The sequence below is a fragment of the Marmota flaviventris genome, chromosome 4 (genome assembly GCF_047511675.1).
Source record: "Marmota flaviventris isolate mMarFla1 chromosome 4, mMarFla1.hap1, whole genome shotgun sequence".
Lineage (NCBI taxonomy): Eukaryota > Metazoa > Chordata > Mammalia > Rodentia > Sciuridae > Marmota > Marmota flaviventris.
Window position 1 is genome coordinate 43,333,152 of NC_092501.1, and position 26,782 is coordinate 43,359,933.

Consider the following 26,782-nt stretch of genomic DNA (forward strand, 5'->3'; position numbering starts at 1 on the left):
ACTGTTGCACTTAATTCTAGTAACAATTAATGTCTGGAGAAGACACAGATAAAAATATATAGACTAGGGTTTCTCAGCCAGGGCACTACTGACATTTGGGACCAAATAATTTTCTGTTGTGGAAGCTGCCCTATGCACTGGCCTCTACCTACAAATAACCAAAAGCATATTCCAGTTGTGACCACCAAGAATATTTTCAGATAACATCAAATGTCACCTGGAGGCATAATCACCCCCTATTGAAAACCACTGCCATGGACATAGACAAGGAATCTCTAAAGCATGTCAGTAACTGAACAAAAAGAAAAGTTATAGAACAGTAATACTATAGTGTATGATATAATTTATACAAAACAGTTTCTATAATAGTTTAAATTAAAATTTTTACAACTTTACAAATATAAAATCTATACAAACAAATGTTATGGTTTAAATGTGAGGTGTCCCCAAAAAAAGTACCTGTGTTAATGTAGAAATGTTCAGAGGTAAAGTGATTGGATTATGAGAACTGCGACCTAATCAATCCATCCTGGTTTGAATGACTAAGTAGTAACTGTAGGCAGGCAGGACCTGGCTGGAAGAGATGGGTCACTGAGGGCATGCTTCTCTGTGGCCCTTCTCTCTCTCTCTCTCTCTCTCTCTCTCTCTCTCTCTCTCTCTCTCTCTCTCTCCACCCCCCCCCCACCACCTCTCCTTCCTGGCCCTGCCATGAACCCAGTAGTTTATTGGTTTTTCTCCCCTGGGCCCTTCCCCCACAATGTTCTGCCTCACTTTGGGCCCAGAGCAATGGAGTTGGCCATCTATGGACTGAGACCTCTGAAATATGAGCCCCAAGTAAACCTTTTCTTCCTCTAAGTTGTTCTTGTCAGGTCCTTTGATCATAGCAATGCAAAACAGCAAGAAGTTTTTTCTACTCTATCCCCAAGTCTAGAAGAATGTCTGAAACTTGGGCCTTTGATAAAGAGCACTGAATAAATCACTAACAAAAAATTTAATCCCTTAACTAGCATTTATGGAATACTATCACTATGCCTAAGGATGTGCTACAGATTTATAAACACAGTTCATTCAATCCTCACAATAATCCCTGAGGTCCTCTTATTCTCCCCATTTATAAAGGGGAAAATTAAGCTGATAGAGATTGAATTACTGCCAAGGTCCCATAGCTAGTAAGTGGCAAAATGAGGATAGAAGAGCAGTATTCTTTTTAATGTCAGTCATATGAACAAAGCCTGCATTCCTATTAGACCACAGCTGTCAATTCTCCCCAGGATCACCCCATCTGCAGAGCCTTACATGGGAGCTCCCAGAGGAATACATGCATGAGGTATGGATTAGCAGCAACAGCTCATGCCCCAGGCCTGCTGTGCTTATGGCCTGCTGTGCTTATGGCCTGAACCAGGGGAATTCAGCTAGGAAGCCTGCTAAGGCCTCTCTGCTACCTGATATTCCGAATGAGCCCAGTCCAGGACTTCTGACACTGACCATTTATAAAGCTGAAGAGGCAATGCCCAGAAGGTCTAGTTTTGGTGGGGGCATGCCCAAGATGCCTGATGTGGAGGTGCAAAGTAATTGCAAACATCTGCAAACAGAAATTGTGCCCAGACTTGAGGGCAGGGTTCTTTCCAGATTGGGTAGACTTGTCCACATGGAGTGGGAAATTAAATCCACTTCCTGTATAGCCAAGGAAGATTGGTTCCAGGATCCCTCATGGATGCTGAAATTCAAAGATGCTCAAGGACCTTATATAAAACAGCATAGTGTCTGCATATAATCATCTCTAGATTGCTTATAACACCTGATAAAGTGTAAATGCTATGTAAATAGTTGTGATACTGCACTGTTGAGGAAACAGTGACAAGACAAAAGGCTGTACTCCTTCAGCATGTTGCAACCATTCTAGGTCCAATGGAATACATTTCCAATCCTTGGTTGGTTGAATCATGGATGGGAAACCCACGGACACAGATAATTGATTTATACTATCCTGTTGAAATCAGGAGCTAAAGTCAAACAAATCTGAGTTTACAATTGTGTCCCTGCCACCTATGGCCTGATCTTGAACAAGTGCCTCTCTCTTCGAAGGTTAAAAACACTCACATTAGTTATCACCCAAAGCTGCTGGCCATATAAAGAAAAACAATGCTGGCCAGGCATGGTGGCGCACGCCTGTAATCCCAGCACCTCGGGAGGCTGAGACAGGAGAATCTTAAGTCCAAAGCCCTTGATGGAGACTTGATGTGTGCCCTTGATGGAGACGAAGGAGGGCTGCTCCTGTGCCTACCTGCAGGTGCCCAGGGCTCCTCTGAAACTGTGCCCAAGTCCGCCTACATGCTACAGCGCCCCCTAGTGAGCCTTTGCAGAACAGGACAGGTCAGAGACAGGAGACAGCCTCCTTTCCCATGGTTACATGATGGAAAGCAGAGAATGGAGAAGGGAGAAGGAAGCATGCAGAAGGCAGCCAGGCTGGCAAACAAGCCCATGTCTGCTTCCACCCTCTCACCACTAGCACTATGCTCTTACAGGCAGGCATCTGCAGCTAGCACCCCAGTGGGATGGACCAGCATCACCCAGCTCCCATTATTGTGCCCTGAGTGCAAATCCCACCGTGTGCTTCCTGACATCTCCCCTAATCATCCCCCCGGATCCCACACAGAGGCTGTCAAACACCAACAGCAACTTCATGTTCACTTTCAAAATATTACTCCTTCAGCAGGAACAGGCGGCAGCCCCGGAAAAGGAAAGCTTTCTGGCGTGGGTGGCGTTGGGGAGAGTTCCCGGGGGCTGTGCGTGGAGTGCTGTTGGAGTTCAGACAATAAAGTTTCCTGTTTGAACATAAAAAAAAAAAAAAGGAAAGCTTTCTACTTTCCAAAGTCACTGTGCTCTAATGGACCCATAAATCCACATGTTAGCAAGTCCTCAAAGACCTGGGATTCCGTCCCCAGCCCCTCCTCCACCCCCATTCCGACCGCTCAAATCATTAGCCCAGAATTGAACCTGAGTAACCAGATGAGCTCTTTTTATTTCTGTGCTAGTGCTTCACCCTGAAAAAGAAAGAAACGCAGGCAGGCCAGCCATGACGTTTTGCTTTTTATAGGTCTCAATTTATCTGACATGCATATTTCTTAAAGCTTTCACTGCGGCTTCGCCTCACCAGCCGACAACTCCTCCATTACCGCTGAGCTATTTCTCATTCATTTTTGCGACTTTCCTTTCTTATTGCCACACTTTCCAGACGATATCATTAAGGAGGCTGGAATTATTAAGCTCTTCATTCTCAACAGTTTCTCAAAGCATCCTAAAGCCACAGAAATCGTGATGAATGAGTTCAAATGCTTTCATTTTTTATAATTCCTAATGAAATTTTACCACAGCTAACTGCTGAGACAAGGGCTTGCTTCTGTGTTGCACACATATTTATTGCCAAAAGGCAACACCCATGTGCACTGTGACATGCCAGGTTCTAAGCATGAATTCCACTTATGCTGGTCGGGTTTCTGTTACTATAACAAATACCTGAGATAAACAATTTATAAAGAGGCATGGTTTATTCAGCTTATGGGTTTTAGAGGTTCCAGATCATGATCAAGCAGACCCTTTTAGACCTCTGGTGGAGTACCAGATGGCATTGGCAGGAAATGTGTTGGAGCCAAAACTGCTCACCTCATGGCCAGGAAGTAAAAGAAAGGAAGAGACTAAGGTTCCCACAAGCCTCTTCAAAGGCATAGCCCCAATAACTTGAAGACCTCCTCCTAAGTTCTACCTCTTAAAGGTTCCACCACCTTCCCCAAAACACTACACTGGGGACCAAGTCTTTAACACCTGGGCCCTTGGGATATATTCCAGATCCAAACTACAGTACTACTCTTCCAGGCAGAGGATGGTACCACCCAGCAAAATGACTTCTAAAAATGGCAATGCAAGAATCCTGTGTATCACCTCAATTGAATGTGCAAATTTATAGTATGATTATTATTATTTGTGTGTGTGGTGCTGGGGAATGAATCCAGGGCATCCCCAACCCTTTTAATATTTTGAGACAGGGTCTTGCTAAATTGCTGAGTCTGGTTTTAAATTTTCAAACTTCCTGCCTCAGCCTCCCAAGTCACTGGGACTACAGGTATGCGTCACCATGCCCAGCTTCATTATCTGCATAAAGTTAGTCTCAGGACTAGACTGGCTGCTTTGCTAGAGCAGAAGCCAGGTTATTTTCCTCTCTAGTGGCCTGCTCAGTACCATTCACCCTTTTCTGGCAAGGGAACCATGACTTTTTTCTGCTCTCACTTTATACAGATCTAATAGGGTAGACTCTGCCTACCCTCCCCCCTCCAAGAATGGCCATGTGGCTCAAGCCTACCTAACCAGATGGCTCATTTTTCTGGCCACGGGATTGGGTCAGAAGTGGGCATGGACCAAATCAGATCCAAAAAAGTAGCCAATTGGGACTAATATTGGGACTGCTGAGAGAAAAGCATATCTTCTTCTGCCCTGAATCTTGGAGAATGTAGACATGCAACCTCCAAATGATGATTGCTTGAGAATGAAAATGTAAAGAGCAACAGAATGAGGAGATGGAGAGGGGCTGAGAAGCTTATGCTCCCTGGATCAAGCAAAGCCTGAAGCCTCTACTTGAAAGTTTTTCAGTCATATGAGCTGAAAGTTGTTATATCTTTTTACCTTGCATTTTCCTGTTACTTGCAAGCAAATATAAGTTCCACGAGGGTATAAAAAAGATCAGTTTTGTTTTCCACCCTGTGTCTTATAACATCAAAGTGTTCACCATACAATAGAAGCTTAATATTAATAAACAACTAATTTCCAGGCTTGGTGACACACACCTGCAATCCCAGCAACTCTGAGGCTGAAGTAGGAAGACTGCAGTTTCAAGGCTAGCCTGAGAAACTTAGCAATACCCTGACTTAAAAGAAAAAGAAAAATGGGCTAGGGGTGTAACTCAGTGAGAGAACACCTCTAGGTTCAATCCCCAGCACAGCAGTAATAATAATCAACGAATTAGATGCCTTAAACAAGGGAAGCTGCCCCCTAGTATCCATGTCTAAGTAATGCAATAATCCAAAACACCGACAATCAATTGCCTATTTCACTATACTTATCGCCTAAGAACTTTGCAGACTGGAGACTCAAATGGTACTCTTGAAGATTCCTGGAGAGGGCAGTGCCAACCTCAGGAGGTGGGGCCACTTGCCCCAGCCAGGAAGGAGGCATGGCAACTAAAACAGCTGGCCCCACAGCCTAGAGACACCTGGGTGTCTCCTAGAGAAACAGCCATCTCTCCACCCTCAAGGAGATATCCTATACTGGAAAGGAAGAGATCGGATCTCCCCATCCTGCTCCCGGTCCCCTGGGGTAGTTACTTAACTTCCAGAGTCTCTATTTCCTCGCCTGTGAGATGGTAACAGGCTGCACCTGGTCACAGGTAAAAGCACAGATTCTGAGCCATATCGTCTCGGTTTGAATCCCACCTCCCCCACTTAATGACTGTTATGGTTTGGATGTACAGTGTCCCCCAAAAGCTCATGTGATGAGACAGTGAAAGAAAGTTTATAGGAGAAATGATTGGTTTATGAGAGCTTTAATACAGCCAGTGAATCAATCCCCTGATGGGATTAACTGAGTGGTAGCTGAAGATAGGTAGGGTGTGGCTGGAAAAGGTGGGCACTGGGGGCATGCCTTTGGGATATATATTTTGTATTTGGCAAGTGGAGTCTCTTTCTGCTTCCTGATCATTGTGTGAGCTGCTTCTCTCCACCAACACTCTTCCACCATGATGTCCAGCCTCACCTTAAGCCCTGAGAAATGGAGCTGGCGGTCCCTGGACTGAAGTAGGAAGACCTCTGAAACCGTGAGCCCTCAAATAAACTTTTCCTCTTCTACAATTATTCTGGTCAGGTCTTTTAGTCTCAGCAGCAAAAAAAAAAGCTGACTAAAACACTGTCAACTTTGGGCAAGTGGCTTCACTTGTTTATGTCTTGGCTTCCTCATCTGTGAAATGGAGCTAAAGCTAATAGCAAGGTGCAGTAATGTTGTAAAAATGGAATAAGTTATTAAGCACATATGTCAAGTGCTTAGAAGAGTGCCTGGCACACCGTAAACACTGTGTGCATAATCAACAGCATCACTTCCTATTCCAAGGGTTGTGTGAGGAGTAATGAAATACATGCTCTTTCAGTATGTTTACTTAACATACTGCCAACACAAAGGAAATGTGTTTGCAAAAATTATTAGTCAAAACATAAAAAGCCAGCATAATCCCATAGGTAAGGTCAACCACCACACCCCACAGATATGAGCCAGTACACACTTGAGGACAGGTATAGTCTAAGGTCCCCTACCCAGCCCCCACTGATCCACATGGTACCTCTGGGCACCAGCAAGTACACACAGCCCTGAACAGTGTACAGAGGTTGGAAGCAGAGAAGGCACTAGAATTCAGCTGAGAGGAAAGAGTATTGTATTGGGAATACCAATACAAGCTAGGCTTTCCTAAAGCCAAAAATAATTTCATTCTTCTCTGTATTTCCTTTTTGAGACTATCTAGCCAGTGCACACTTTTAAAAATGAACCATATTCTTTTATGTCTTAATTTGACCACCTTAAGCAAGAACTTAAGAAGAGACTGGGAATGTAATTCTGGGGTGCTTTTCTAGTACATGCAAGGCCCTGATTCGATCTCCAGCATTGCAAAAAAAAGGGAAAAAAATCTTAAAAATAAAGTGCATCAGCTGACCTACTTTTTTCTCCTTCAGAAAGTTTTTCATTTGAGATAAGGGTTGGTGGAAAATTTTCTTTCCAAATTCTGCTCAGGAAAGGAAAATTAGTAAGCTCATTTGACATGTTAACTGGCCTTCCAAATGGCCTTTATGTTACACCTAATGGCTTTTCAAAAATATTCCAAGATGATTGTCATACTTATAATGAAAGAAAATTTGGACCTCTACTTTTTTATTAGAAGACTAAATAAGTATCATATTCCTTTTGGGCATAGGCATTCAATGTCATCTTTTTCTTTATTTCTGAGTGACAGCACTAACTTAGGGAGTGCCTTCAAGGCATGAAGTACCATTGTACATGATTCAGCTCCTATTACTCATCTCCAAATACCACCATGTTTGTTTATTTCAAGTGGAGGCATTTATTGAATGTCAGACATGTTCTAAACACTTTATAAATATTACTACATTTAATCCTCATAACACCACCAGGTATTATTATTTTCCCCATCCGGATTTCCTCAGCAATTCCTTACCTAACATGGATTTTTGTGCCCATGCTCACACTCCCAAGGTCCTTAGCACCCCTTCCTGGCTGCCACCTCTCATCAGAGTGATTCCAAAGCTTCACCATCGTTTCCTCTTCTCCCACTGATCTTGGAAACCAAAGACAGGGGTCTGGGCTGACTTGCTCTCCCTGTATTGTCCCCAGAAACTCTAGCTTTTGAGAGTAAATCATAAGGAACAACAAGAACATTCCCAAATATTACCTCAACTAGATCAGGAGAACAGTGTCCCAGCTCTGCTTTGTAAGATGGAACAAGGAAGACTGAGGGTTAGGCTGTGCCTAAGAAATTCATAGTAAGGGATTTCAGTTTTTTCAAGAAGGCAGCCAGAATGGAGTAGGAGAAACAGAGCCAGGAAACTATATTGTGTCCCAGCTCCTGTGATTACTGCTAGGCAAAGATGGGTCAGTTTTCCAAGCTCTCTGGTCATCTGTAAAGGGCCAACCATGCCCAGTTCAAGGAGAAATTGACAGCACCATGAGATGGTACATATCAAACCACTCTACATCTACGCTGCAGGACTACAGGGAAGCGGCATGCTGGAAGAGTGGCCAACAGTCAGCCCTGGTCAGCCAGTGCAGCCTCTTCCCTCTCTGATTTTCCTCTCAGAGAGGAGGCAACATCCCAGTGCATGCAGCTAGAGGGCCAATCTAAGACTTCATTATAGTGAGCTGCTCCCAGGACACAACCATTTCCACCTCACGGGGGCTGACTCCTGCAGAGTAACTGGTGAGTCTACCTGTCATCCACAGGGACCCTGGGAAGGCCATTAGGAAAAGAATCACCACTACTCAACCTTTAGCTTCTGGACCGACAATGCCAACAGCAACAGAGGAGTGAGTAGGAGGAAGTCTGATGGTTAAAGAAACAAAGAACATACTAGTTCCTCAGCTCACGGACTAGCAGGGGCCCACTCTACGGCCAGTCCTGCAACATGGCCAATGTTTGTGACCACCTGGGACACTGGAATACACTGAAGTCTTGACAGGAAGGGCTTGCCCTCAGAAATACCCTGAATTACAGATACCCAAAGACTCCCTCATCGGGGGAATGTTCAGTCCAACAAGAGTGCCCCATAGCTAGCTGAAACCATCAAAAGCTATTTCTTCTATTGAAGTGACATGTATCTATCTCTTCAGAACCCCATCCCTGAACCCTAGTTCTGTCTCTTTTTTAACAGTTCACTCTTCTCAAGACAGAGATCCAGAGATTGAGAGGTAGCAGCTCTACTCTTCCACCTATTCTACCCCCTAGTTTCTCTTTTCCAAGACAAACATGCCCCAAGTAATTCTTAAAAATGACCATTGTGACTTGTATTCCTTCCCTTCCCTCAAACACATTTGGATGGACTGTGGCATAATGCAAGACAGCAATGGGCACAAGAGGTCTAAAGGTCCAGGGCCCATCCTAGAACCCAGCTCTGTGTGAAAGGTTCCCATTACACTTCGGACCTCTTACTTTGCACAGGAAAGCCACCCCTCAGTGCTGGGCTCCCTGAAGACTACACTGTCCTAGTGGATGGGGAGCATCTCTTCTCTGGGCCCTCACTTTATGCTTATCAGAAAAGGCATCAAGCCAATACACCTCACCTGAGTGTACCTGGCCCCACATAATCCCATGGAAGGCCATGCTTGAGGCCCACTCTCAGCACATCTGAGCAAAATCCCTCAGGAATAATTTACCAATGCCAACTACATCGTCTAACACAGAGCCCTATTCTGTGCCAAGCACTATAGGCAAGCAGCAAGACAGCTGGTGGGTAGTTGCCAAGACAATAAACCATGGACCATATTGCAACTCTTTTCTAGAAGTAAAGCTCAGGAAGAGAAATGAACTCTGAATGAGTCAATGTTCAGACAGAGGACAGTCTTAATAATTTTAGATACAGGTCGAAGCCCAAAAATAGATATTCCCCAAAGCTAAGCATATATGTACTGGCATTTCTCAGGAATAGTTTTATATAATTGGAAGTCTCTTAACTCCTGAACATAACAATGAGCAAAGGAGAAACAAGAAATTGCTTTTTCACCACTCTTTTAACAGAGGAGACTTTGGCAGGAACACTGGGTCCCAGAAGAAATCAGTCCCATCACTATCTCCCTACCTACCCCATGCTCTGAGCCCATTTCCTCACATTCTGCTTCCCAGCAGAGGTGGGTCTCTGGTGGTTGAGCTCAGGTTCCAGGTGCATCAACACTTGTACAAACTGGGCTCCTTAGAAGGGACAAAGCATTTTTGTTGACTCCTGCAACGTGGACATAATAATGCTAGTTTCACAGGTAGGGAACCAAAATACACATCCAAGGTCACATAGCTGCTAGGTTGTAGAATAACTTTGTATCTTCAGGCCCCTCGTGCACATTGTGGTTTGGATCGCAGAACACATACAAATGTTTGAGGAAAGGAAGTAGAAGTCCCAGTAGTCATTTTTTTACTTGCATCTAAAATCCAGCTAAATTAACTAGGAATGTTTTACCAAGAAAAGATTTATATTGGGATTGTGATAAATTGCATTATTGGCTCAAATTCTTCTTTTCTCCCTGTCTCCACGTCCTTTGACATATGACTTCAAAGTTCCTCACAAGAGAAAGACAAAATATATTTTCCTGCCTCTCAACTCTGTGACATATTGTGGCCAACAGCATGAGGCAGAAGTGACAGTGTGCTGCTGCTAAGACTAGACTTTAAGATTGACTGACATGCTGCCAATTGCTTGCCGGTATCTGGACTATTACCAGGAGCAGAGTATGCCTGATCCAGCCCAGGGGCCCCAGGAGAAGCTTGAGAGATACATGGAGCAGAGCCTCCCCAGCAAAGATGCCCAGACACACCCAGGAGAGAGTAAAAACCCTGTCAACCTGCAGTAAAAACTCCCTGAGCTAGGGCTGTGGCTCAGGAGTAGTGCACTTGCCTGGCATGTGTGAGGACTGGATTTGATTCTCAGCACCACATTATTTATTTATTTATTTAAATAAATAAAATAAAGATCTATCAACAACTAAAAATATATTTTTAAAAAAATTAATTAAAAAAAAAAACCTAAAAATTTGCCTGGTGCAGTCTCCCTGAGGAGTAGTGAGTTCCCAGTCTCTGAAGGATTAATACAGAAGGAGCCCAATCTCCTCTGACAGTGAATTCCTACATTGGGAGGGTGGTTGGAACATACCAATAACTGTTCCCAGGCTTTTGCTCTTCCAAGGACAATATATAAAAATAACTACTGTTTACTACCACCATCAATTCATAAAAGATAGGATGTTTTAACACTAAAACTGAAGAAAGGAGATAATCTTAGAATACAGCACAGTCATTTCTAAGCAAAGACACTTGGCCATCCTCCATATGTGAGCCTTTTTTCTTTCATTCTGCCACAGATCAATGAAGATTTGGTCACTAAATAGCTCCCTTCCCTGTATGAGCAAATTTCCAGAATGTTTTATGTAGGAATAAGGGAGAACATGAAATCAGTTACATAAATTGTGATTTAAATCTTGGTTCTGTTTGTTCTATGACAACATAAAATGAGCTTTTTCTCCATCAAGGTAGAAAAAAAGCTAAAGACAAATTTGAGCACCTCCACTGCGCCTTCTCCATTGGCCACCACCAGCCTCGCTGTGCAGTCAGTGCAGCTGTCAATCCCCTACTTCCACAGAAGGTTTGAGTTGCACTCTGCAGGAATCTGAGGTGCTGTGCCCTGCTCCCATGGCAATAATAATGCGTGAGTTAAGAGGAAAGTGGTGATTCAAATGGAGGCTCCATGGGGGCTTCAGGAACACATGATGTGACAGAAGTGAGGGGCAGGGAATCCCTGGGACCAGCTCCAGGGGCACATGTCTCAGTCACTTGTATTGACCACCTTCTCTCTGAGCCATAAGGAATCACTTAATAGATGCTACTGTCATACTCTACCACACTGTGGAAGCCAGGCTGGTTCTGGCTAATTAAATGTGTGTAGTAATGGCAGGTATCAGTTTCATGTAGAAGCTCTAGGGTCACTGTGTGGCTCACCAAGTCTTTTTTTTCCTTATAATCTAACATGGGACTATCAGAGTTTCCAACAGAGGTGGCTCCCTTGGTTTGAGGCCCAGATTAAAGTCTAAAATCAACCCCTGGGGCTGGGACTGTGGCTCAGCAGTAGCGCATTTGCCTGGCATGTGTAAGGCACTGGGTTCAATTCTCAGCACCATGTATAAATAAATAAAATAAAGATCTATCAACAACTAAGAAAAAAATTTTAAAAGAAATCAACACCTGATGGGCATGAGACATAGGTAAGAAATAAAACTTGTTTTGGGTTGGACTGTAAATTGGTGCAACCACTATGGAAAGCAGTATGGAGATTCCTCAGAAAATTTGAAATGGAACCACCATTTGACCCAACTATCCCACTCCTCAGTTTATACCCAAAGGACGTAAAATCAGCATACTACAGTAATTCAGGCATGTCAATGTTTATAGCAGTTCAATTCACAATAGCTAAACTATGGAGCCAACCTAGGTGTCCTTCAATAGATGAATGGATAAAGAAAATGTGGTATATATACTCAATGGAATATTACTCAGCTTTAAAGAAAAGTGAAATTATGGCATTTGCCAGTAAATGGATGGAGCTGTAGAATATCATACTAAGCAAAATAAACTAATCCCAAAAAAGCAAAGGCTGAATATTTTCTCTAATATGCGGATGTTAATTCACAATAAGGCTGGAGGTGGGGGCACTAGAGAAGAATAGCGTTACCTTAGATTAGGTAGAGGGAAGTGAAGGGAGGGAAGTGGGGATGTGGGGATAGAAGAGGTAGTAGAATGAAACAGACATTATTACTGTATGTATATATGACTACATGACCAATATGATTCTACAACATGTACACTCAGAAAAATGAGAAATTATATCCCATCTATGTATGATATATCAAAGTACATAAATGCATTCTACTGTCATGTATAACTAATTGAAACAAATAAAAATCAATTTAAAAACTTATTTAATAGAAGTCATTGAGATTTGGGGTGCATCTGTTACTTAGGTACAACCAAGCTGACCTACACATTGCAACCTATACAATGGTGATGCCATTAGTGGGACTGGAAAGCTCCACAATAGTGACACCAGAGGAAGATGGTGAGTTTGCCTTAGATGTGTTTCTGCACCTGAGCCCTAGGCAGGTGGAAGGCAGGAGGAGGGGTAAAGACAGAGGTGCCTGTCCCCATGGAACACATGGACAACTGGGAAGGCAAGACAACCCTTGCATTGTTCCTAGGCTCTGAGGGGACTCATGCACATAGCAGGGCCTCATTTAGAGAAGCAAGGGCTGTTCTTTGGAATTGGAAACCTGGGATCTAATCCCAGCTCCGACGACGCTTCATTCCCACCTTCAGCCATTCCCGTCATGGATACTTACTATACCAGGCACTAGGGGAACAGACAAGGCCCTGAGCCTGACAGACTCACATTCAGGTAGGAGAACAGAAAACAAGAAATAAGACAAATAACAATGGGGTGAATGCCTTTAAGGAACTAAACAAGGCAAATTAAGGAAAACTGCTTCAGGAAAGAATTCTCTGAGGAGGGGATAGGTCAGAGGAAAAATAAAGATGTGTCAGCCATGCAAAGAGCTGGGGAAAGAGAACAAACTCAAGCAGAGCAATCACAAGAGCAAAGGGCCTAGACAGAAAGAAGATGGCTCATTTGAGGAGATCAAAATAAGTTCAGAGCTTTGAGAGCAAGGAGAAAATTCTGGCATGTGGGAATTGAGTAGGATCTGTCACTTGGGGACATGTGGGCTCCAGAATGGACTTTGGTTTTCACTGCATGTATAGAGAGAAGCAGGAGTGAGGGTACTGGCATGGGAGTGACAGGAACAAATTATATGTAAAAGATTTTTCAGGATGTTATGTGGAGGATAAATCGTGGAGGCCCCCAGTGAAAGAAACAGACCAACAGGGCACCCCACAGCCTGGATGGGTGGCCACCACTTTTGTGACCTTCAGCAGTCCTTCTCAGCACTGCATCTCAGCTGTCCTGTCTGTAGAGTGCCAGCTGCCTGCACCTCATATTTCATAAGTGCTTTGGGCTCCTGGAGATGGCTCACCCATGCTCACCCAGGCATGATTTCTTCTAAGTGCCACAGCTGCCTCTCCTGGAGCCAGAAGCCATGTCCAGAGCTTGCCTGGGAAGGCCTCCCTCTGCCATCTGCCCGTCAACCCTGGAGATACCACAGTCTCTAGTGCACATCATGACTCTGGGTTCATCTCTCCATCTGGAGAGAACTGAGAAGACACAGAAGTTCGCCAGGAAGCAAGGAGGTAGTTCACAACAGCAGAATAAATGCAGGGGAAATGCAGGCCAAGGGTGAGGCTAGTCAAGCTCCCGGGAGACTGGCAGACAGGAAACAGGCAGGTAAAGGTCAAATGGGTGATAATGGTAGCAGGGAGATCCTTTCTATCCAGGGGAGCTCCCAGGCAAACCTGAGCTCAATGCTGGCTAGGAAGGGAAGGTTCAGGGAGCAAGGTCAAGATTCAGCTTCCCCAGAGGAACTAGATGGTCTCTGCCCAGCTGCTAGAGGGTGAGGCCACAGGCAGCCAAGAGGAGACACCCCAGCTGAGACCATCCTGAATCAGCCAGCCCCATCTGGCCCTCTAGCTGCTCAGAGACACATGAGCAAGCTCAGCCAAGATAATCTGAGCCCAACCCAAACTAGAACTGCCACACTGATTCAGAAATTCATGAAAAAAACAATAAATGCTTGTTTGCCTGAAGCTGCTGAGTTCTGGGGCAATTTGCTTTGCAGCAATACTAACTGATACAGAGGGGACTGGTGGCTGGTAACCACTCCTATTTCCCTGTAGCCAGTCTGCTGAAGTCACGGTGCTGTTTCTTTGCTTGAAGTCACTACGTAAGCACATCACTGGAGTGGAGTCATGAGCAGTGAAATGAACTTGACTTTCAAGTTCCTTGGCATGCCTTATGAAAACCTCTTCCTCTCTCTGTGCCTCAGTTTCTTATCAATAATAGAGGGATTGAATGACTTCCAATACCTAATCCTCTGTGTTTGGACAACTCTAACCTCTCTATTCAGCCATCTGTCATCTAATCAACATGGATTTTTTCAGAGTTTACAGTGTTAGGCTGTGGCCAGAATCCCAAGGTACAGGCTCAGACACAAAGCTATGTGTCCTGCCCACTAGGATCTCTGTACCTACTGAGAACTCACTGCCTTGTGAGTATTGGGGAGATGCCTTAGAGGAGCTTTGATGGCCAAGGAGGTCACATGGTGACAGCAGTAGAAAGGACTCATGTTCACCCTTCCCAGCAAATACAGTGGTCCAGCACCCCAGGTGCCTCCAGGCTCCTAGACTCCTGCTGGAGCTGCTAGGGCCAGAACAGAGGCATCCTAGAATCTAAAGACCTCTGCACCCTGGTTATAGCTGCCCTTCATGACCCATGCTCCAGCCAGAGAGTGGCAGATGTGTGGATACATCTTTTCTCAAGCCCAGAAAATGGCCCTACCATGGAACCAGGGAGCGATCGACTTGGTGTTCCTCTCGAAGCCAGCTCGGCGAGGCAGCTGCTCCTCCTTAAACCAGCGGACAATGACTTCTCTGGAGAGTGGACGCAGTGGGCGCTCCCAAGTCCTGCTGAGAAGACAGGGGAAAGTGGAAGAGTCAGGGAGGGATGGAGGAAGGAGGGAAGGGGAAGATAGGGAATAGGAAGAAGTGAGAGGGAAGAGGAAGGGGGATGGAATGAAAAAGGAAGGGAGGGAGAAGGGGAAGAGGGGACACTGAGCATGAATAAGCACAATACCCACATTCATGCCATGAAGAGGATTCAACAAGTCCAGGTACTTGAAGGCACTTTGCAGATTATTATGTAGCAGCTATTATTGTTTTTCCCCAAAGGACACTGTTAACACTTGCTGCAAATAAAACCACATGGGTAAGCACAGAAAGAAAATAAGAGATAACCAAAGCAGGGGAAACCTTATCCTTCCCTCGGGCATAGGCCAGGTCATAAGCATCAGCATCCATGAATAAGGATCCTAGCAGAGCAGGAGCAAATTTATTAATGTGGGAGTGTCCTCTACCCACCACTAAAGTGAGTTCTGATTTTTTACCTCCCATGCCTTCCCTCTGCCATGCCCTGTCCCTGAGGAGACACCTGCCTTTGCCAGCGAGCTCCTGTGTTTTCGTGAGCAGAATCAGGAAAATGCACAGAAAGAGACCAAAGAACATTAATTTGCCCTGGAAATGCTGAGACTCTCCACCCAGGAAATAAAGAACATAAGGGAGAGGAGAGAGAGGGGAAGGGAACAAAACTTCACCATGGCCAGGAGGAAATCAGTGAGGGATGGAAGATGGAGGGAGAGATGAAGAAGCAGCAGCAGGTGAAGATCTGAGTGATAAATTAGACACTTTTCATATTTTCTCACAAAGAAAGTCAGGATTTCCATTGTTTTTGTTTCTGAATGGTGGTTCTTGAATGCACAGAAATTGGGCCACATAAGACCCCTGTCGTATCTGAGTTATACTAAAATAAAGCACATTGGGAGTTAGAGAGCACATGCCACGTAACAGGCCAGGCACCCAACAACCGTTTGCTGAATAAATATGTAGTAAGACCACCCTGTGTTAATTCATGCTATGAAAACACAAGGCCTGAAGAACAAAGCCTTGGCCCACTTGGACATCCTTAGCCTCTTCACTGAAAGGTAGGAACCTGGTAAATTCTTATTTTGTCACTACTGTCACTACTCGTTGTGGCATTTAGAAGTCACCCCTGTTGCCATTGGTTTCCTTTTTTAAAACAAACAACTTTACATTTTCTTTGTACCAACATTTTGACGCTGAGCACAGTACCTCCTTTCAAGCCTCAGAATAGACCTACTTACATACACGTGTATATGCAAACACACACACACACACACACACACACATACACACAGTACTGAACACTGTAGAGTTCAAAAAAGATTCTGGAAGAAAGACAAAGGGTGAAGTTACATTTCACAGTTTATAGCCAGTGTGTCTGTCCAGGCTCTGCTTCTCCACCTCTCCACCCCACAGCTAGTCCTGCTCTCTCTTCTGTCCTCCCATGGGAAGGTCTCCTCCTTCTCAGTACCCTCCGGTGCCTTTCCTCTCAACTAAGCAACACAGGGCAGTCCAGCCTCTTCCTCTACATTTGTATTCCCCCCAAAAATAACTGTGTCAGAGGAAAGAATCCTTAGTTTCTAGGACTCTGTCTCCTTAGAAGGTAACAGGAGGTTAAAAATAACAGCAAAAAAAAAAAAAAAAAATGCACTCCCTCTTGTCCTTCTGTTTCTAAGCAGTAAAACTGAATTGTTTCTAAGTAGAGTTTTGATTTTTATTTATGTTTTTTGTAGTGCTGGGGATTGAACCCAGCACCTTGCATGTGCTAAATGCGTGCTCTACCATCCCTTTTACATTTACATCTAAGCTACATTCCCAGCCCTTTTTTTTTTTTCATTTTAAAGGCTGGACAGGGTCTTGCTAAGCTACCCAGGCTGGCCTCAAGCATGTGATTCTCCTACCTCAGCCTCTCTGCAGAATTGCTGGGATAACAGGCATGCGCCACCACACTCAACTCTAAACAGAGAATTTCTAAGCAAGGAATTTGATTCCCCAGAATATAAATGCTAGGGCAGGTGCTCCAATGGGGCTACCTAGCCAGAAGCCTCATTTCTGCACCTGTGACTCTCCTCCTGTCAGTAATGTGTGTCTTTAGCACAGTCAGACAAAGAGGTGCTGGGCAGGGCCAGCACCATCAAGCTGAGGGCAGTGGTGCTAGGAAGACAGATGTACACCTCTCTGTGTGTCCAGTCCTGTTGCTCCAACTACCTGGCATCTTGACCCCCTCAAGGCCGGCTGCAGGGCCACCCCTTCCCTATTGACCACATAGCTAACCTGGAGCCAAGTTCACCATAGTTCATATGGTTCTATCATCTGGGCAAATTATGGGTTTCTTAAAAAAAAAAAAAAAAAAAAACGCAAAAGTGGAAGTGAGCTTTTCTAACTATTCAGAAAACATAACAAAATTAAACCTCAGAAAAATCAAGAATTTATACATGATGGAAAATTCCATCACAAACATCAAAAGATCAATGACAAGCAGAGAAAAAAATACTTATCACAAACAAAGTTTCCTTTTCCCTAACATGTAAAGAGTTCCTAGAGATTGATAAGAAAAAGAATAGTCACACCATGAAAAAATGATTAGGGGAATGAACAGACAGATAAAGAAATACTAATGGCCCTAAAACAAATATAAAAGACTATATAAGTAGAAATGCACATTTAAACTTGCTCTGAGATGTTATTTCTCACACAAAACAAAAGTCTGACAAAGCACTGTTGGCCAGGCTAAAGAATAAGAGTGGGCTGATATAAGGAGGCTGATTCATAGTGAGGTTGGGAGGGGGAGTAAGGGAGGAATAGACAAACTGTAGATAGGGCAAAGGGGTGGGAGGAGAAAGAAGGGGGCATTGGGGTAGGAAAGACGGTGGAATGAGATGGACATCATTACCCTTAGTACATATATGAAGACACGAATGTGTGAATATACAACCAGAAATATGAAAAATTGTGCTCTATATGTTTTTTGAACTGTAATGCATTCTGCTGTCATATATAACAAATTAGAATAAAAAGTAAAATTTTAAAAAAGAAGAAGAAGAGTGTGAATTGGTTTGAGTCTTGAGGAGGGCAAGCTGAATTGTTAATGCACTTAGACCTTGACCCAGTGATCCCACTTTTGAGAACTCCTCTTTCAGATAATGATTGCATACATATAATTTCTATCATTCTGTCATTTATTCAGGGCACTGTTGGTTATAACCAAAGATTTGAAACAACACTAATGCCCACTAATAGAGTTTTTGATAAATAAATTATAGCACATCCATGCAGTAGAATACTAGGTAGCTATTAGAAGCTGGTGGGAGTGGGGATAAGACTTTTCATGTTGGTGACTCTAAAGAGAAACTGGGTGGGCACAAAGGACACTGAAGAGCCATAATGACCTGTGGGGAAGAGGGACTTCGGCAGATGGAATGCAGAGGAGGCAGTCAGATTCTTCTTGGTGCAGTCTACCTTATTAAACTTTCCGGTTTGAGAACCTTACATGACAAGAAAGGAAAGGAGTGGGGAGAGAAGGAGGGAAGAACTGGAGACCTGGTCAGCTCTCCCTGGACTGCAGGGGAAGGAAACAGGAGGTTATGAATAATCTCAAACTCCAATTAAAGTACAATTCATACCACCCCCACTCTCTGGTGGTGAACTGACTTCCAAGTGTTCCCTGTAGTAAAGGGAGAAGCAGGTGCTCACCACCCACCTCTGGGCCCTGCCTGTTTTTTTTTTTTGTTTTTTTTTTTTAATTCCCCTGAATATAAATGCAATCATGTGGAATGGGGTCTAAAAGGAGCCAAACCCCATGGCTGGCCTTCAGTGGAGACAAGTGGAAGGTTCAGAGGCCAGCTGCAACCTCTTGACCTTTAGTCCTGGCAATCATGGGAAGTCCTTGCTGAACAAACCTCCTGGGGACACAAATGTATGAGAGGACCCTCCTGTACTCAGCCACACCTAATATGCAAATCTGCTATTCAAACAGGTTAAACCAGCATCATTGGTATGTAGAAAAGGCCCAAACCCTGGATTCTGGGTTGTTGGGCCTTATTATACCTTATTACACCAATCTGAGGCCTTTCATTATAACTTGCTGACTAGGGCCCATGGCTCTTTAGGAGTTAAGAATTGTGTGCATTTTGAGGTATGTATATATGCACATTTTGAGGGGAAGAAGGTATCCAGCTTTCTTCAGATTGTCAAAGGGACTCATAGGACTCTAAGTTGTTAGAAATTTCCAAACCCCATCCCACTGCATCTCCTTCCACCCTGAAACACAGACTAGGCACACAGAGGGGAAATAACTAGCAGGTTATGGGCAGAGCCCAGAATGGAACTAGGTGTGGCATGCCCCAGTTCAATGCTCTCCCCACAACCCCACAAATGTCAACGTGGATCCCCGACTCACCTTACAGGCACAGCGAGGGGTGGTGGTGGACCAGGACCAGGAAGATGGTGGTAGAGTCTTGATTCCTGCTCATGGTTCTGGCCGAGCTCCTGGAACATGGAGCTAAGGCCAGCAACTGTACCCTTCTGGATGGCACGGAGTGAGTGGCGCCGGTACTCATCTCGGGCACGCTGGGCCCTGCGGCTCCTCTCCTCATCAGCTGCCTTGGACCTGCGCACTGAAAAGGGGGAAATGGTGTGTTGGTCTGCACCTATGGCCCAGGCTACAGTGCACATACAGGTGGATTCTCTAGAAGCTGGCCACCAGACCTATTTGTGCTACAGGGAGGTTTGGAGCCTCTGGAAATAGTAGGGCAGGCTTAGCCCTAAAAGCATGGAGGAAGGGCAGAATCTTTTGATAACTTTCATTCTTCATGTATAAATACATGAAGGTATTTATAGACTCCAAGACACCCTTCTTTTTGGCTTTCCACATTTGCATGTTCCTCAAGGTAGAGCCCTGTCACAGCCAAATGGCCTTGAAAAGGCCAGTATATTGCTGTTTCAAAAACCCAGAAAAGTCTAGAACTGAGGAAATGAAGGAAAAAGAACGAAGTCTATTAAACTCAAGGTCTGCCATTAAAATGAGTTATTTTGTAGTTTGATTGCATTTTATCACACCCCTATCTGCCACTCAAATCTACAAGTTCTTTGATAGAAAACCCCAAAGCTAGCTTTGGTCTTCTAATTGTGCAAGGCTAGTGATTGCCCTGATCCAGCAGTTCACCTTCCCCTCTTGGAGGAAAATGATACTTGTAGTCCACTTGTCCTCCACCTCCATTCAACAGTCACAAAGCAACAACCCACCACCTATCAAAAACTGCATTTTTATTAGTATTTGGAGGATACAAAGTAAGTTGCCCTAGTCCCAGAATAAATCATTCTTCTTCACAGGCAGTCAAAGAACTTTTTCCAGGAGGATAACATAACTGAGAAAAAAATTCCGTCTTTAAGAAGGTAATTATAGAAGTGCCCCTCATGGAAGTCACATACAGAATATCCACTTGGCTGTGAGCTCCATGAGGGCAGGTAGGGAATTTTCTTTGATCTGCCCATTGTTGGCATTGTTTCCAGTGCCTGGAAAGGGTTGGCAAGCAATACACATTTTTGGATGCCTGAATGCTCCTGATTAAGTCTTTAAATTTGTATTTGGCCCTGAGCTGGATAAAGAGATAACAAAGAAACAGACCTTTCTTTAAAAGCTCTCTAGGCCAGGGTAGGAAAACAAGACAAGTAAATATCTCCACCTTAATGAAGCAGGTCGTGAGCATTATTTAGAAGAGGACCAATAAAGCACTGTCAGCATGTAGGGTCTGCAGCCCTCACAACCTGCTAGGGAACTAGAACCATAACAGAGGAGAGAATTGAACCAGGCTATGCTATAAGGTAGATGTGGTTTGTTCTCATCAAAACTCATGTTGAAATTTGGTTGCCAGGTAGTGGTGTTGGGAGGTGGAGCCTTAAGAGGTACTAAGATTTTTTCTGTTGACAGTAGGGCTAGTTTCTATGGGATAAATTATCTGCAGGTTGTTATAAAGCAGGTCTATTCCCTTGTTCCCTCCCTCTCTCCCTTGCTTTTGGACTTCCAGAACAATGAAAAAATAAAATAAACCTCTTTACTTTAGTTTGTAGTGCAGCGCAAAGCCTGACCCAGGACCTTGATCTTGTCTGAATTATGAATTACTTCGTCTCAGCTATTCTATTATAGCAACAGAAAATGAACTAAGACAGTCTGGAAAGATCAAGAGGAGTTTTTCAGAGAAAGGAGAAGGAAAAGGCTATTCCAGGAAGAAAAGCGGTGTTTGGGGTCCCATTGACTCCTCTGTAAGTTTCAGATAGTATGAACACCATGAAACCTGCCTTGCATTGTCGGGAGGAGGTTCAGACAAGATCAAGATGCCCTGGGACAGGCTTTGCACTGTACTACAAACTAAACGGCAAACTACACACTAGAAGCTCACGCCCTACAAGGACTTCTGGAAGTTGCAGAGAGACACAGTGACACTCAACTGATTAACAGTCAGGGGTTTTGCTTCTGGCTCCCTGTTTGGCCTGATACAACTTCTCATCTCTCTGGGTCTTAGTTTTCCCTCCCTGAAAGATGGAGATAGTAGCATCCTAATCTAAAAGCTGCCAAATAGCTAGTTTACTCCAGAATCATGCCCTTATCTGTGCTCAGGGTTCCTGCTCAGTTCTCTGACACAGCGGTTGTTTTTCCTCTTGACAGAATCCCCATGAGCAGTTACACAGCTCCATAAGTACAACCAGGCTAGTTGTTGAAAGAGGAAGGATTTTTACCTATTTCAGCAACAGGCAAGGTGTCTGCATTTATTCAGCACAAGTCTTAGGCCTACTCGGTACCTATTCCGTGCTGCACAGGGACACTGCTTTTACTGCAAACTGAGCACTGAGTACAGCTCTCGGGGGCACAGTCACAGCATGGTCACCATAGAAGTGTACAGCAGTTCTAACAATTTTCTGACAGATGGCAGTTCAGCATCTTGATGAGTGGGTCTCTAGATCAAGATCACCATTATCAGCAGGCGGCTGGGCCTGTGGTAGGCCGTGTGGACCAGCAATGTCTTGCCCTGAGAGGACTTACTGTCTCATAGGAGAAACACATCTGTGAGTAGTGAATGGAATTGTGGTGGGAGTGTGCACAGGTGCTGGGGCTCCAGAGGAGGGACACCCCAGCCAGCCAGCGACATCCTCTGAAGGGGAAACATCTAAGCTGATGTCCGATGGACACCCAGGATTCAACCAACAGAGGCCAGAGGAAGGACATCCTAAGCAGGGGAAGATCATGTGCAGAGACCCAGAGGCAAGAGGGAGTGGAGCATGGACAGAGGGAAGTGCTCAGAGGGAGGGGACAAGTGACAAGGCTGAAGAAACAGAAAAGGCCATTTGGGAGATCAATAGCTTATGGCTAATGAGTTCTAATCCTTTACCAAAAGGTGACTGTAAGTCACTGGAAGGTTTCAAACAGGAAAGAAGGATGCTAGTTGCACTTTTAAAAGATTGGGCTACCGCGTTGGTAATAAATTACACAGGAACAAAACTAAAGACTTAGAAAACAGAAATTCAGTCAGGCCCCAGTGGGACTTAGATGGTCTCAGGAAAATGGCCAGGGCAATCGGGATGAAAACTCAGAGAAATTAACAAGTAGAACCCTCAGAACCCTGGAAGGTTTTAGATTGGTAGTGAGCAACAGGCAGAGAGCAGTGACGGCCAAGTTTCTACCTTGGACAACCAGGGATGAGCAGGTGGGATAGGGGTGAGCTTTAGACATGAGGAGGAAGTCTGAGAGGAAAGGCCCAGAAGGCACTTGGTTCTAGAAAATCCTGAGTCTCTGCCCCTCAGGAAACCCCTCTTCAGTGGATTTGCCCCTGGTTCCCAGGGTCATGCCCACTCCCCTCCCCTGCACAGTGAGAAAGGAACCAGTGTCTCCCTTCCAAGTTCATTTGATCCAGTTACATCCTACAGAGGAACCGGATGCTTCAGAGCAATGTCAATTTGTAGTGAAGAGTAGACTGTCACCGAAAATTAATGAGTAATCCAATAATATAGCAAAGGCAGCGACAGAGATTTAAATTGTGTTTGTATGTGAACAGATATATTTGAAAACTGCTTTATGTGGTCGTGGGCAACCCAAATTACCATAGCTACACTTTATTTATTCATCTATAAAATGGGGTCCCCATAGGCCCCACTGAGATGTAAATGAAATATGGAAGAAATCTGCACAGCACCTGGCACAAGGTAGAACTTCACTAAATGTCGTCTAGTGTTTGCTGTTATGTAGGCTGAGACAAAGGGACTGATACACATCCTCTAGGAAGAGTTTACCCCTAGGTGGAAGTTGGGGGGTGGCTTACGGCGGGGAGCTGGGTAGAGTCAGAGGCTCCTGTCGGGGAATGGGGGAAAATGAAAACTTGTGTAAAGGTGAGGTTTCCCAAGCACAGGGAAGTAAGAATAGGTGGCAGGGTATACACACAGGCTCTGGAGACTCAGCCTGGTAGAGTCCCAGTCACCTGCAGGAATTAGCAGGTTTGGTACTAAAGATGATAAAGACTGAGAGGTGAACCTCTGGAAAAGCAAGTGAAGTTTTCCCACAACTAAGGTAAGCCTAGAAAAGGGGCCGCAAGCCCCAACTCAGAGACTTCCAAGGTCAGCTGCCAAATATCCTTACCGGCCAGAAATGTCAGATGTCTGCCAACAGTGACCCCCTGTGGCCTCCAGGAGCAACTGCAGCCACTCTTTAAGACAAGAATGTTGGGCTAACTGGTTGCTCAGGGGTTCCTGAGCAACTGGAGAGCAGACAGAACCCTACATAGGGCACAACTGGACACATGGGAGCTCAGGCACCTAGACAGTGGGGTGCACTTCAAACTACAGATGGTTTCCAACTTATAATTTTCAACTTTAATGGGGGTATGTATTCAGTAGAAACCATACTTCAAGTTTTGAATTGGATCTTTTTCTAGGCTAGTAATAAGCAGTCCCATCTTCTCTCACAGTAGCAAGCCACAGTTCTTTATCAATCAGGTGACCACAAAGGTGAACAACGGACACACTACAGGGTGCTATGTTGCTGAGCCAGGATGTTCTGTAGTTTAAGGGGATGAAATGCATTCTAAGTTTGCCATATTTTTAATTTATGATGGATTTATCAAGATATCACCTTGTCCTGAGTAAAAGACCATCCGTAGTTACCTCCAGGGAGAAACTTCAGGACCCCCCATCCATGGATAGAAAACACCCCTCTTTCGTATTATACTTTAACTTTCTTTTCAGCCCCAAATTCCACTCTGCTCCTTCCCACTTCCAGGCCAGATGACAGCTTCACAAGCTCCTCCAGGTTCAGTCTGTCCCAAGCTCACAGCATTTTAGAATCACTGATATTCAATTGGGTGCAGTGTTGCAAACCTGTAATCCCAGCTACTCAGAGGCTGAGGCAGGAGGATGGCAAGTTTGAAGACAGCCTAGGCAATTTAGTGAGACCCTGTCTCAAAATAAAGTAAAAAGGGCTGGGGATAGAACTCAGTGGTAGAACACTTGCCTGGCATTGCATAAAGCCCCTTGAAAGACAAGGAAGAATAAGAGAGAAAGAGAGAGAGAAAAAAAAAGAAAGAAAGAAAGAAAGAAAGAAAGAAAAAACTGATATTCAACCCAGAATCAGGGCACACCTTTCAGAGGAAAGGGACTAGAATTAACATCACGGAACCCTGGACTGGGCCTAAGCACACATTTTGCATTTGCTCTGTCAACAATTTGCAAGGGCTGAGACAACTAGATACAGATTATTGGTTTGGGGCTATAACCAAATTTACACAGTTTGGGAAGAAACAGGCAAACACAAGTCTCAACGATGGGTCCAAAACCCATTTACATTTCTAACAACAATAAGTGCCCAATTTTTAAAAGCTTCATTTGCCAAATATGGCTCACCCCTCATCTGTGTGCAACTCGATGTTACCTAACTCTACAGTCCTACAAGTTCACAGTGGAAATATTATCAAATGAAGTCCTGTGCCCAGTCTATTCAGAGATTCTCAGAAGCCAGAGCTCTGCTATTTGAACTAAATAACTTTGTACTCAAGTGATACTAAAAGGAATAATTTCCTTTTTTTTTCCGCCTAACTGGAGAATTTAATTTGGCTGTTTTATCAAAAACTGCTGTTCCTCAATAGATTAATGGCCCACTATATCTTTCATATTAAGTTAATTGAGTGCAGAATAGCTTTGTTGGATTTGAATGACAGGCTCCAGAGTATAGCTCTTTGGTCTTTAAGAAAATATAAAATGAGGAACTAAAATCAGAGAGCCTGAATTATCACATCTCTTCTGTTTCTTCTGTTTTCGGTTGCCATATGGTACATTAATTAGCAATCAGGCGGCTCCTGGGCAAGATGATTCCCACTCTCCATCTCTAATGAAATATCAGCCCAGCTCTTCACTTTCCACCCCATCATGTAGCTACAAAAGAGGAGCCTTCCCAAGTGCTCAGACCTTACAACTAGGAAAGTGCTTTGGCTTCCCCTCTCTCATTTCACCCTCCCAACAAGACTCAGCTCAGCATGAATAATTGCATTTTACAAAGGAAGGTATTGAGTAATTGAGCAAGAACTTGCTCAAGGTCACACTAGCAAGTGGCAAAGCTAGGACAGGACTCCCAGCCCAGTTCTCCTTCCCAGACAGTACAGTAGCTTCAAGTGACTTCAGTAATTATTCACTATTTTTTTTCAGTATAAACATTGCCCTGCCTCCTTTCTCCATTTGACTCTTTCCATTCTGATTTCAAATGAATGAATTCCTACCCAGCTTGTAGTCTTATTCTTCTAGCCCCCAGAAGCCTTCTTGTTGATTCAAGCAAATTTTATTGAGACTGATTTCTGCTTTGTGCTCCTGAAAATTCAGCCACCAATCAAAGGTCCTGGGGTTGTTGGGCAGTTCTACGTAAGGAATCAATGAGTGTTTCTGGTTTCTTTCCTGTGCACAGACCCCCAGATGCCCTGAGAGGCAGATGGCCAGAGACGTCCTTCCTACGTCCTGCTTTTGGAAGACATTGAATCCACAGGCCAGAATACACACCCAGGAGTAGAGAAAAAGAAAGCCTGCGTTTGTGCACAATCCTGAAAAATGCCTGAGTCTGAGCTTCTGTTTCAGTTCCTATCAGTAAAGAGTTCCAACAAAAATACCAACACCCACTCCGCTCTGAGGCTGTTCTAGGCATATGAGCAATTAAATGCCCAAATCTTTGTGAATTCTATGAACTCTCAGGGTTTGGGGCTGTTACAGTTTGAATGCCAAAGTTTCTCAAAGGCTCAGATGCCAAATGTTACTCAGTAAAGCTTTGGGGAGATCATAGAAACTTAGGACCCAGTTAAAGAGAGTGGGTTATTTGGGGCTGTATCTTGTCCCCCACCCCTTCCTCTCTTTCTTCCTCCTGTCCACCATGAGGTGAGCTGCTTTGCTCCACCATATGCTACCCACCATGAAGTGCTGCCTCATCAAGGTATGGAAGCAATGGAGCCAGGTGAACATGGACTGAAAACTCTGAAACCATGAGTCAAAATAAACCTTTCCTCTTTTAAGCTATTTTTCTCAGATATTTTGTCACAGCAATGAAAAGTTAAAAAAAAAAGGGGCATTCAGTTGAATTTAGTTAACACCCATTTGTAGTAATACTTAGAAATTCTTTTAAAACTCCAACCCAAGATGAATATGGTGGTGAATGCCTGTAATCCCAGCAATTTGGGAGGCTGAGACAGGTGGATTGCAAATTCATGATCAGCCTCAGCCACTTCAATGCTCAGCAACTTAGCAAGACCCTGTTTCAAAGTAAGTGAATTAATAAAAACAAAGGACTGGGAATATAGCTCAGTGGTAAAGCACCCCTGT

At 44.2% G+C, this 26,782-nt stretch overlaps 1 protein-coding gene across 1 annotated transcript in view; it reads right to left on the reverse strand.

Annotated features, from left to right (window-relative positions):
- Sh2d4b (SH2 domain containing 4B) overlaps positions 1–26,782 on the reverse strand; it is an 84,374-nt gene that overhangs the window by 15,662 nt on the left and 41,930 nt on the right. Inside the window, exons 8-9 of the mRNA XM_027939877.2 lie at positions 19,344–19,560; positions 14,808–14,935 (exon numbers count right to left, since the gene is read on the reverse strand). Coding sequence (XP_027795678.2) covers positions 14,808–14,935; positions 19,344–19,560 — 345 coding nt within the window. The remainder of the gene's footprint in view (positions 1–14,807; positions 14,936–19,343; positions 19,561–26,782) is intronic.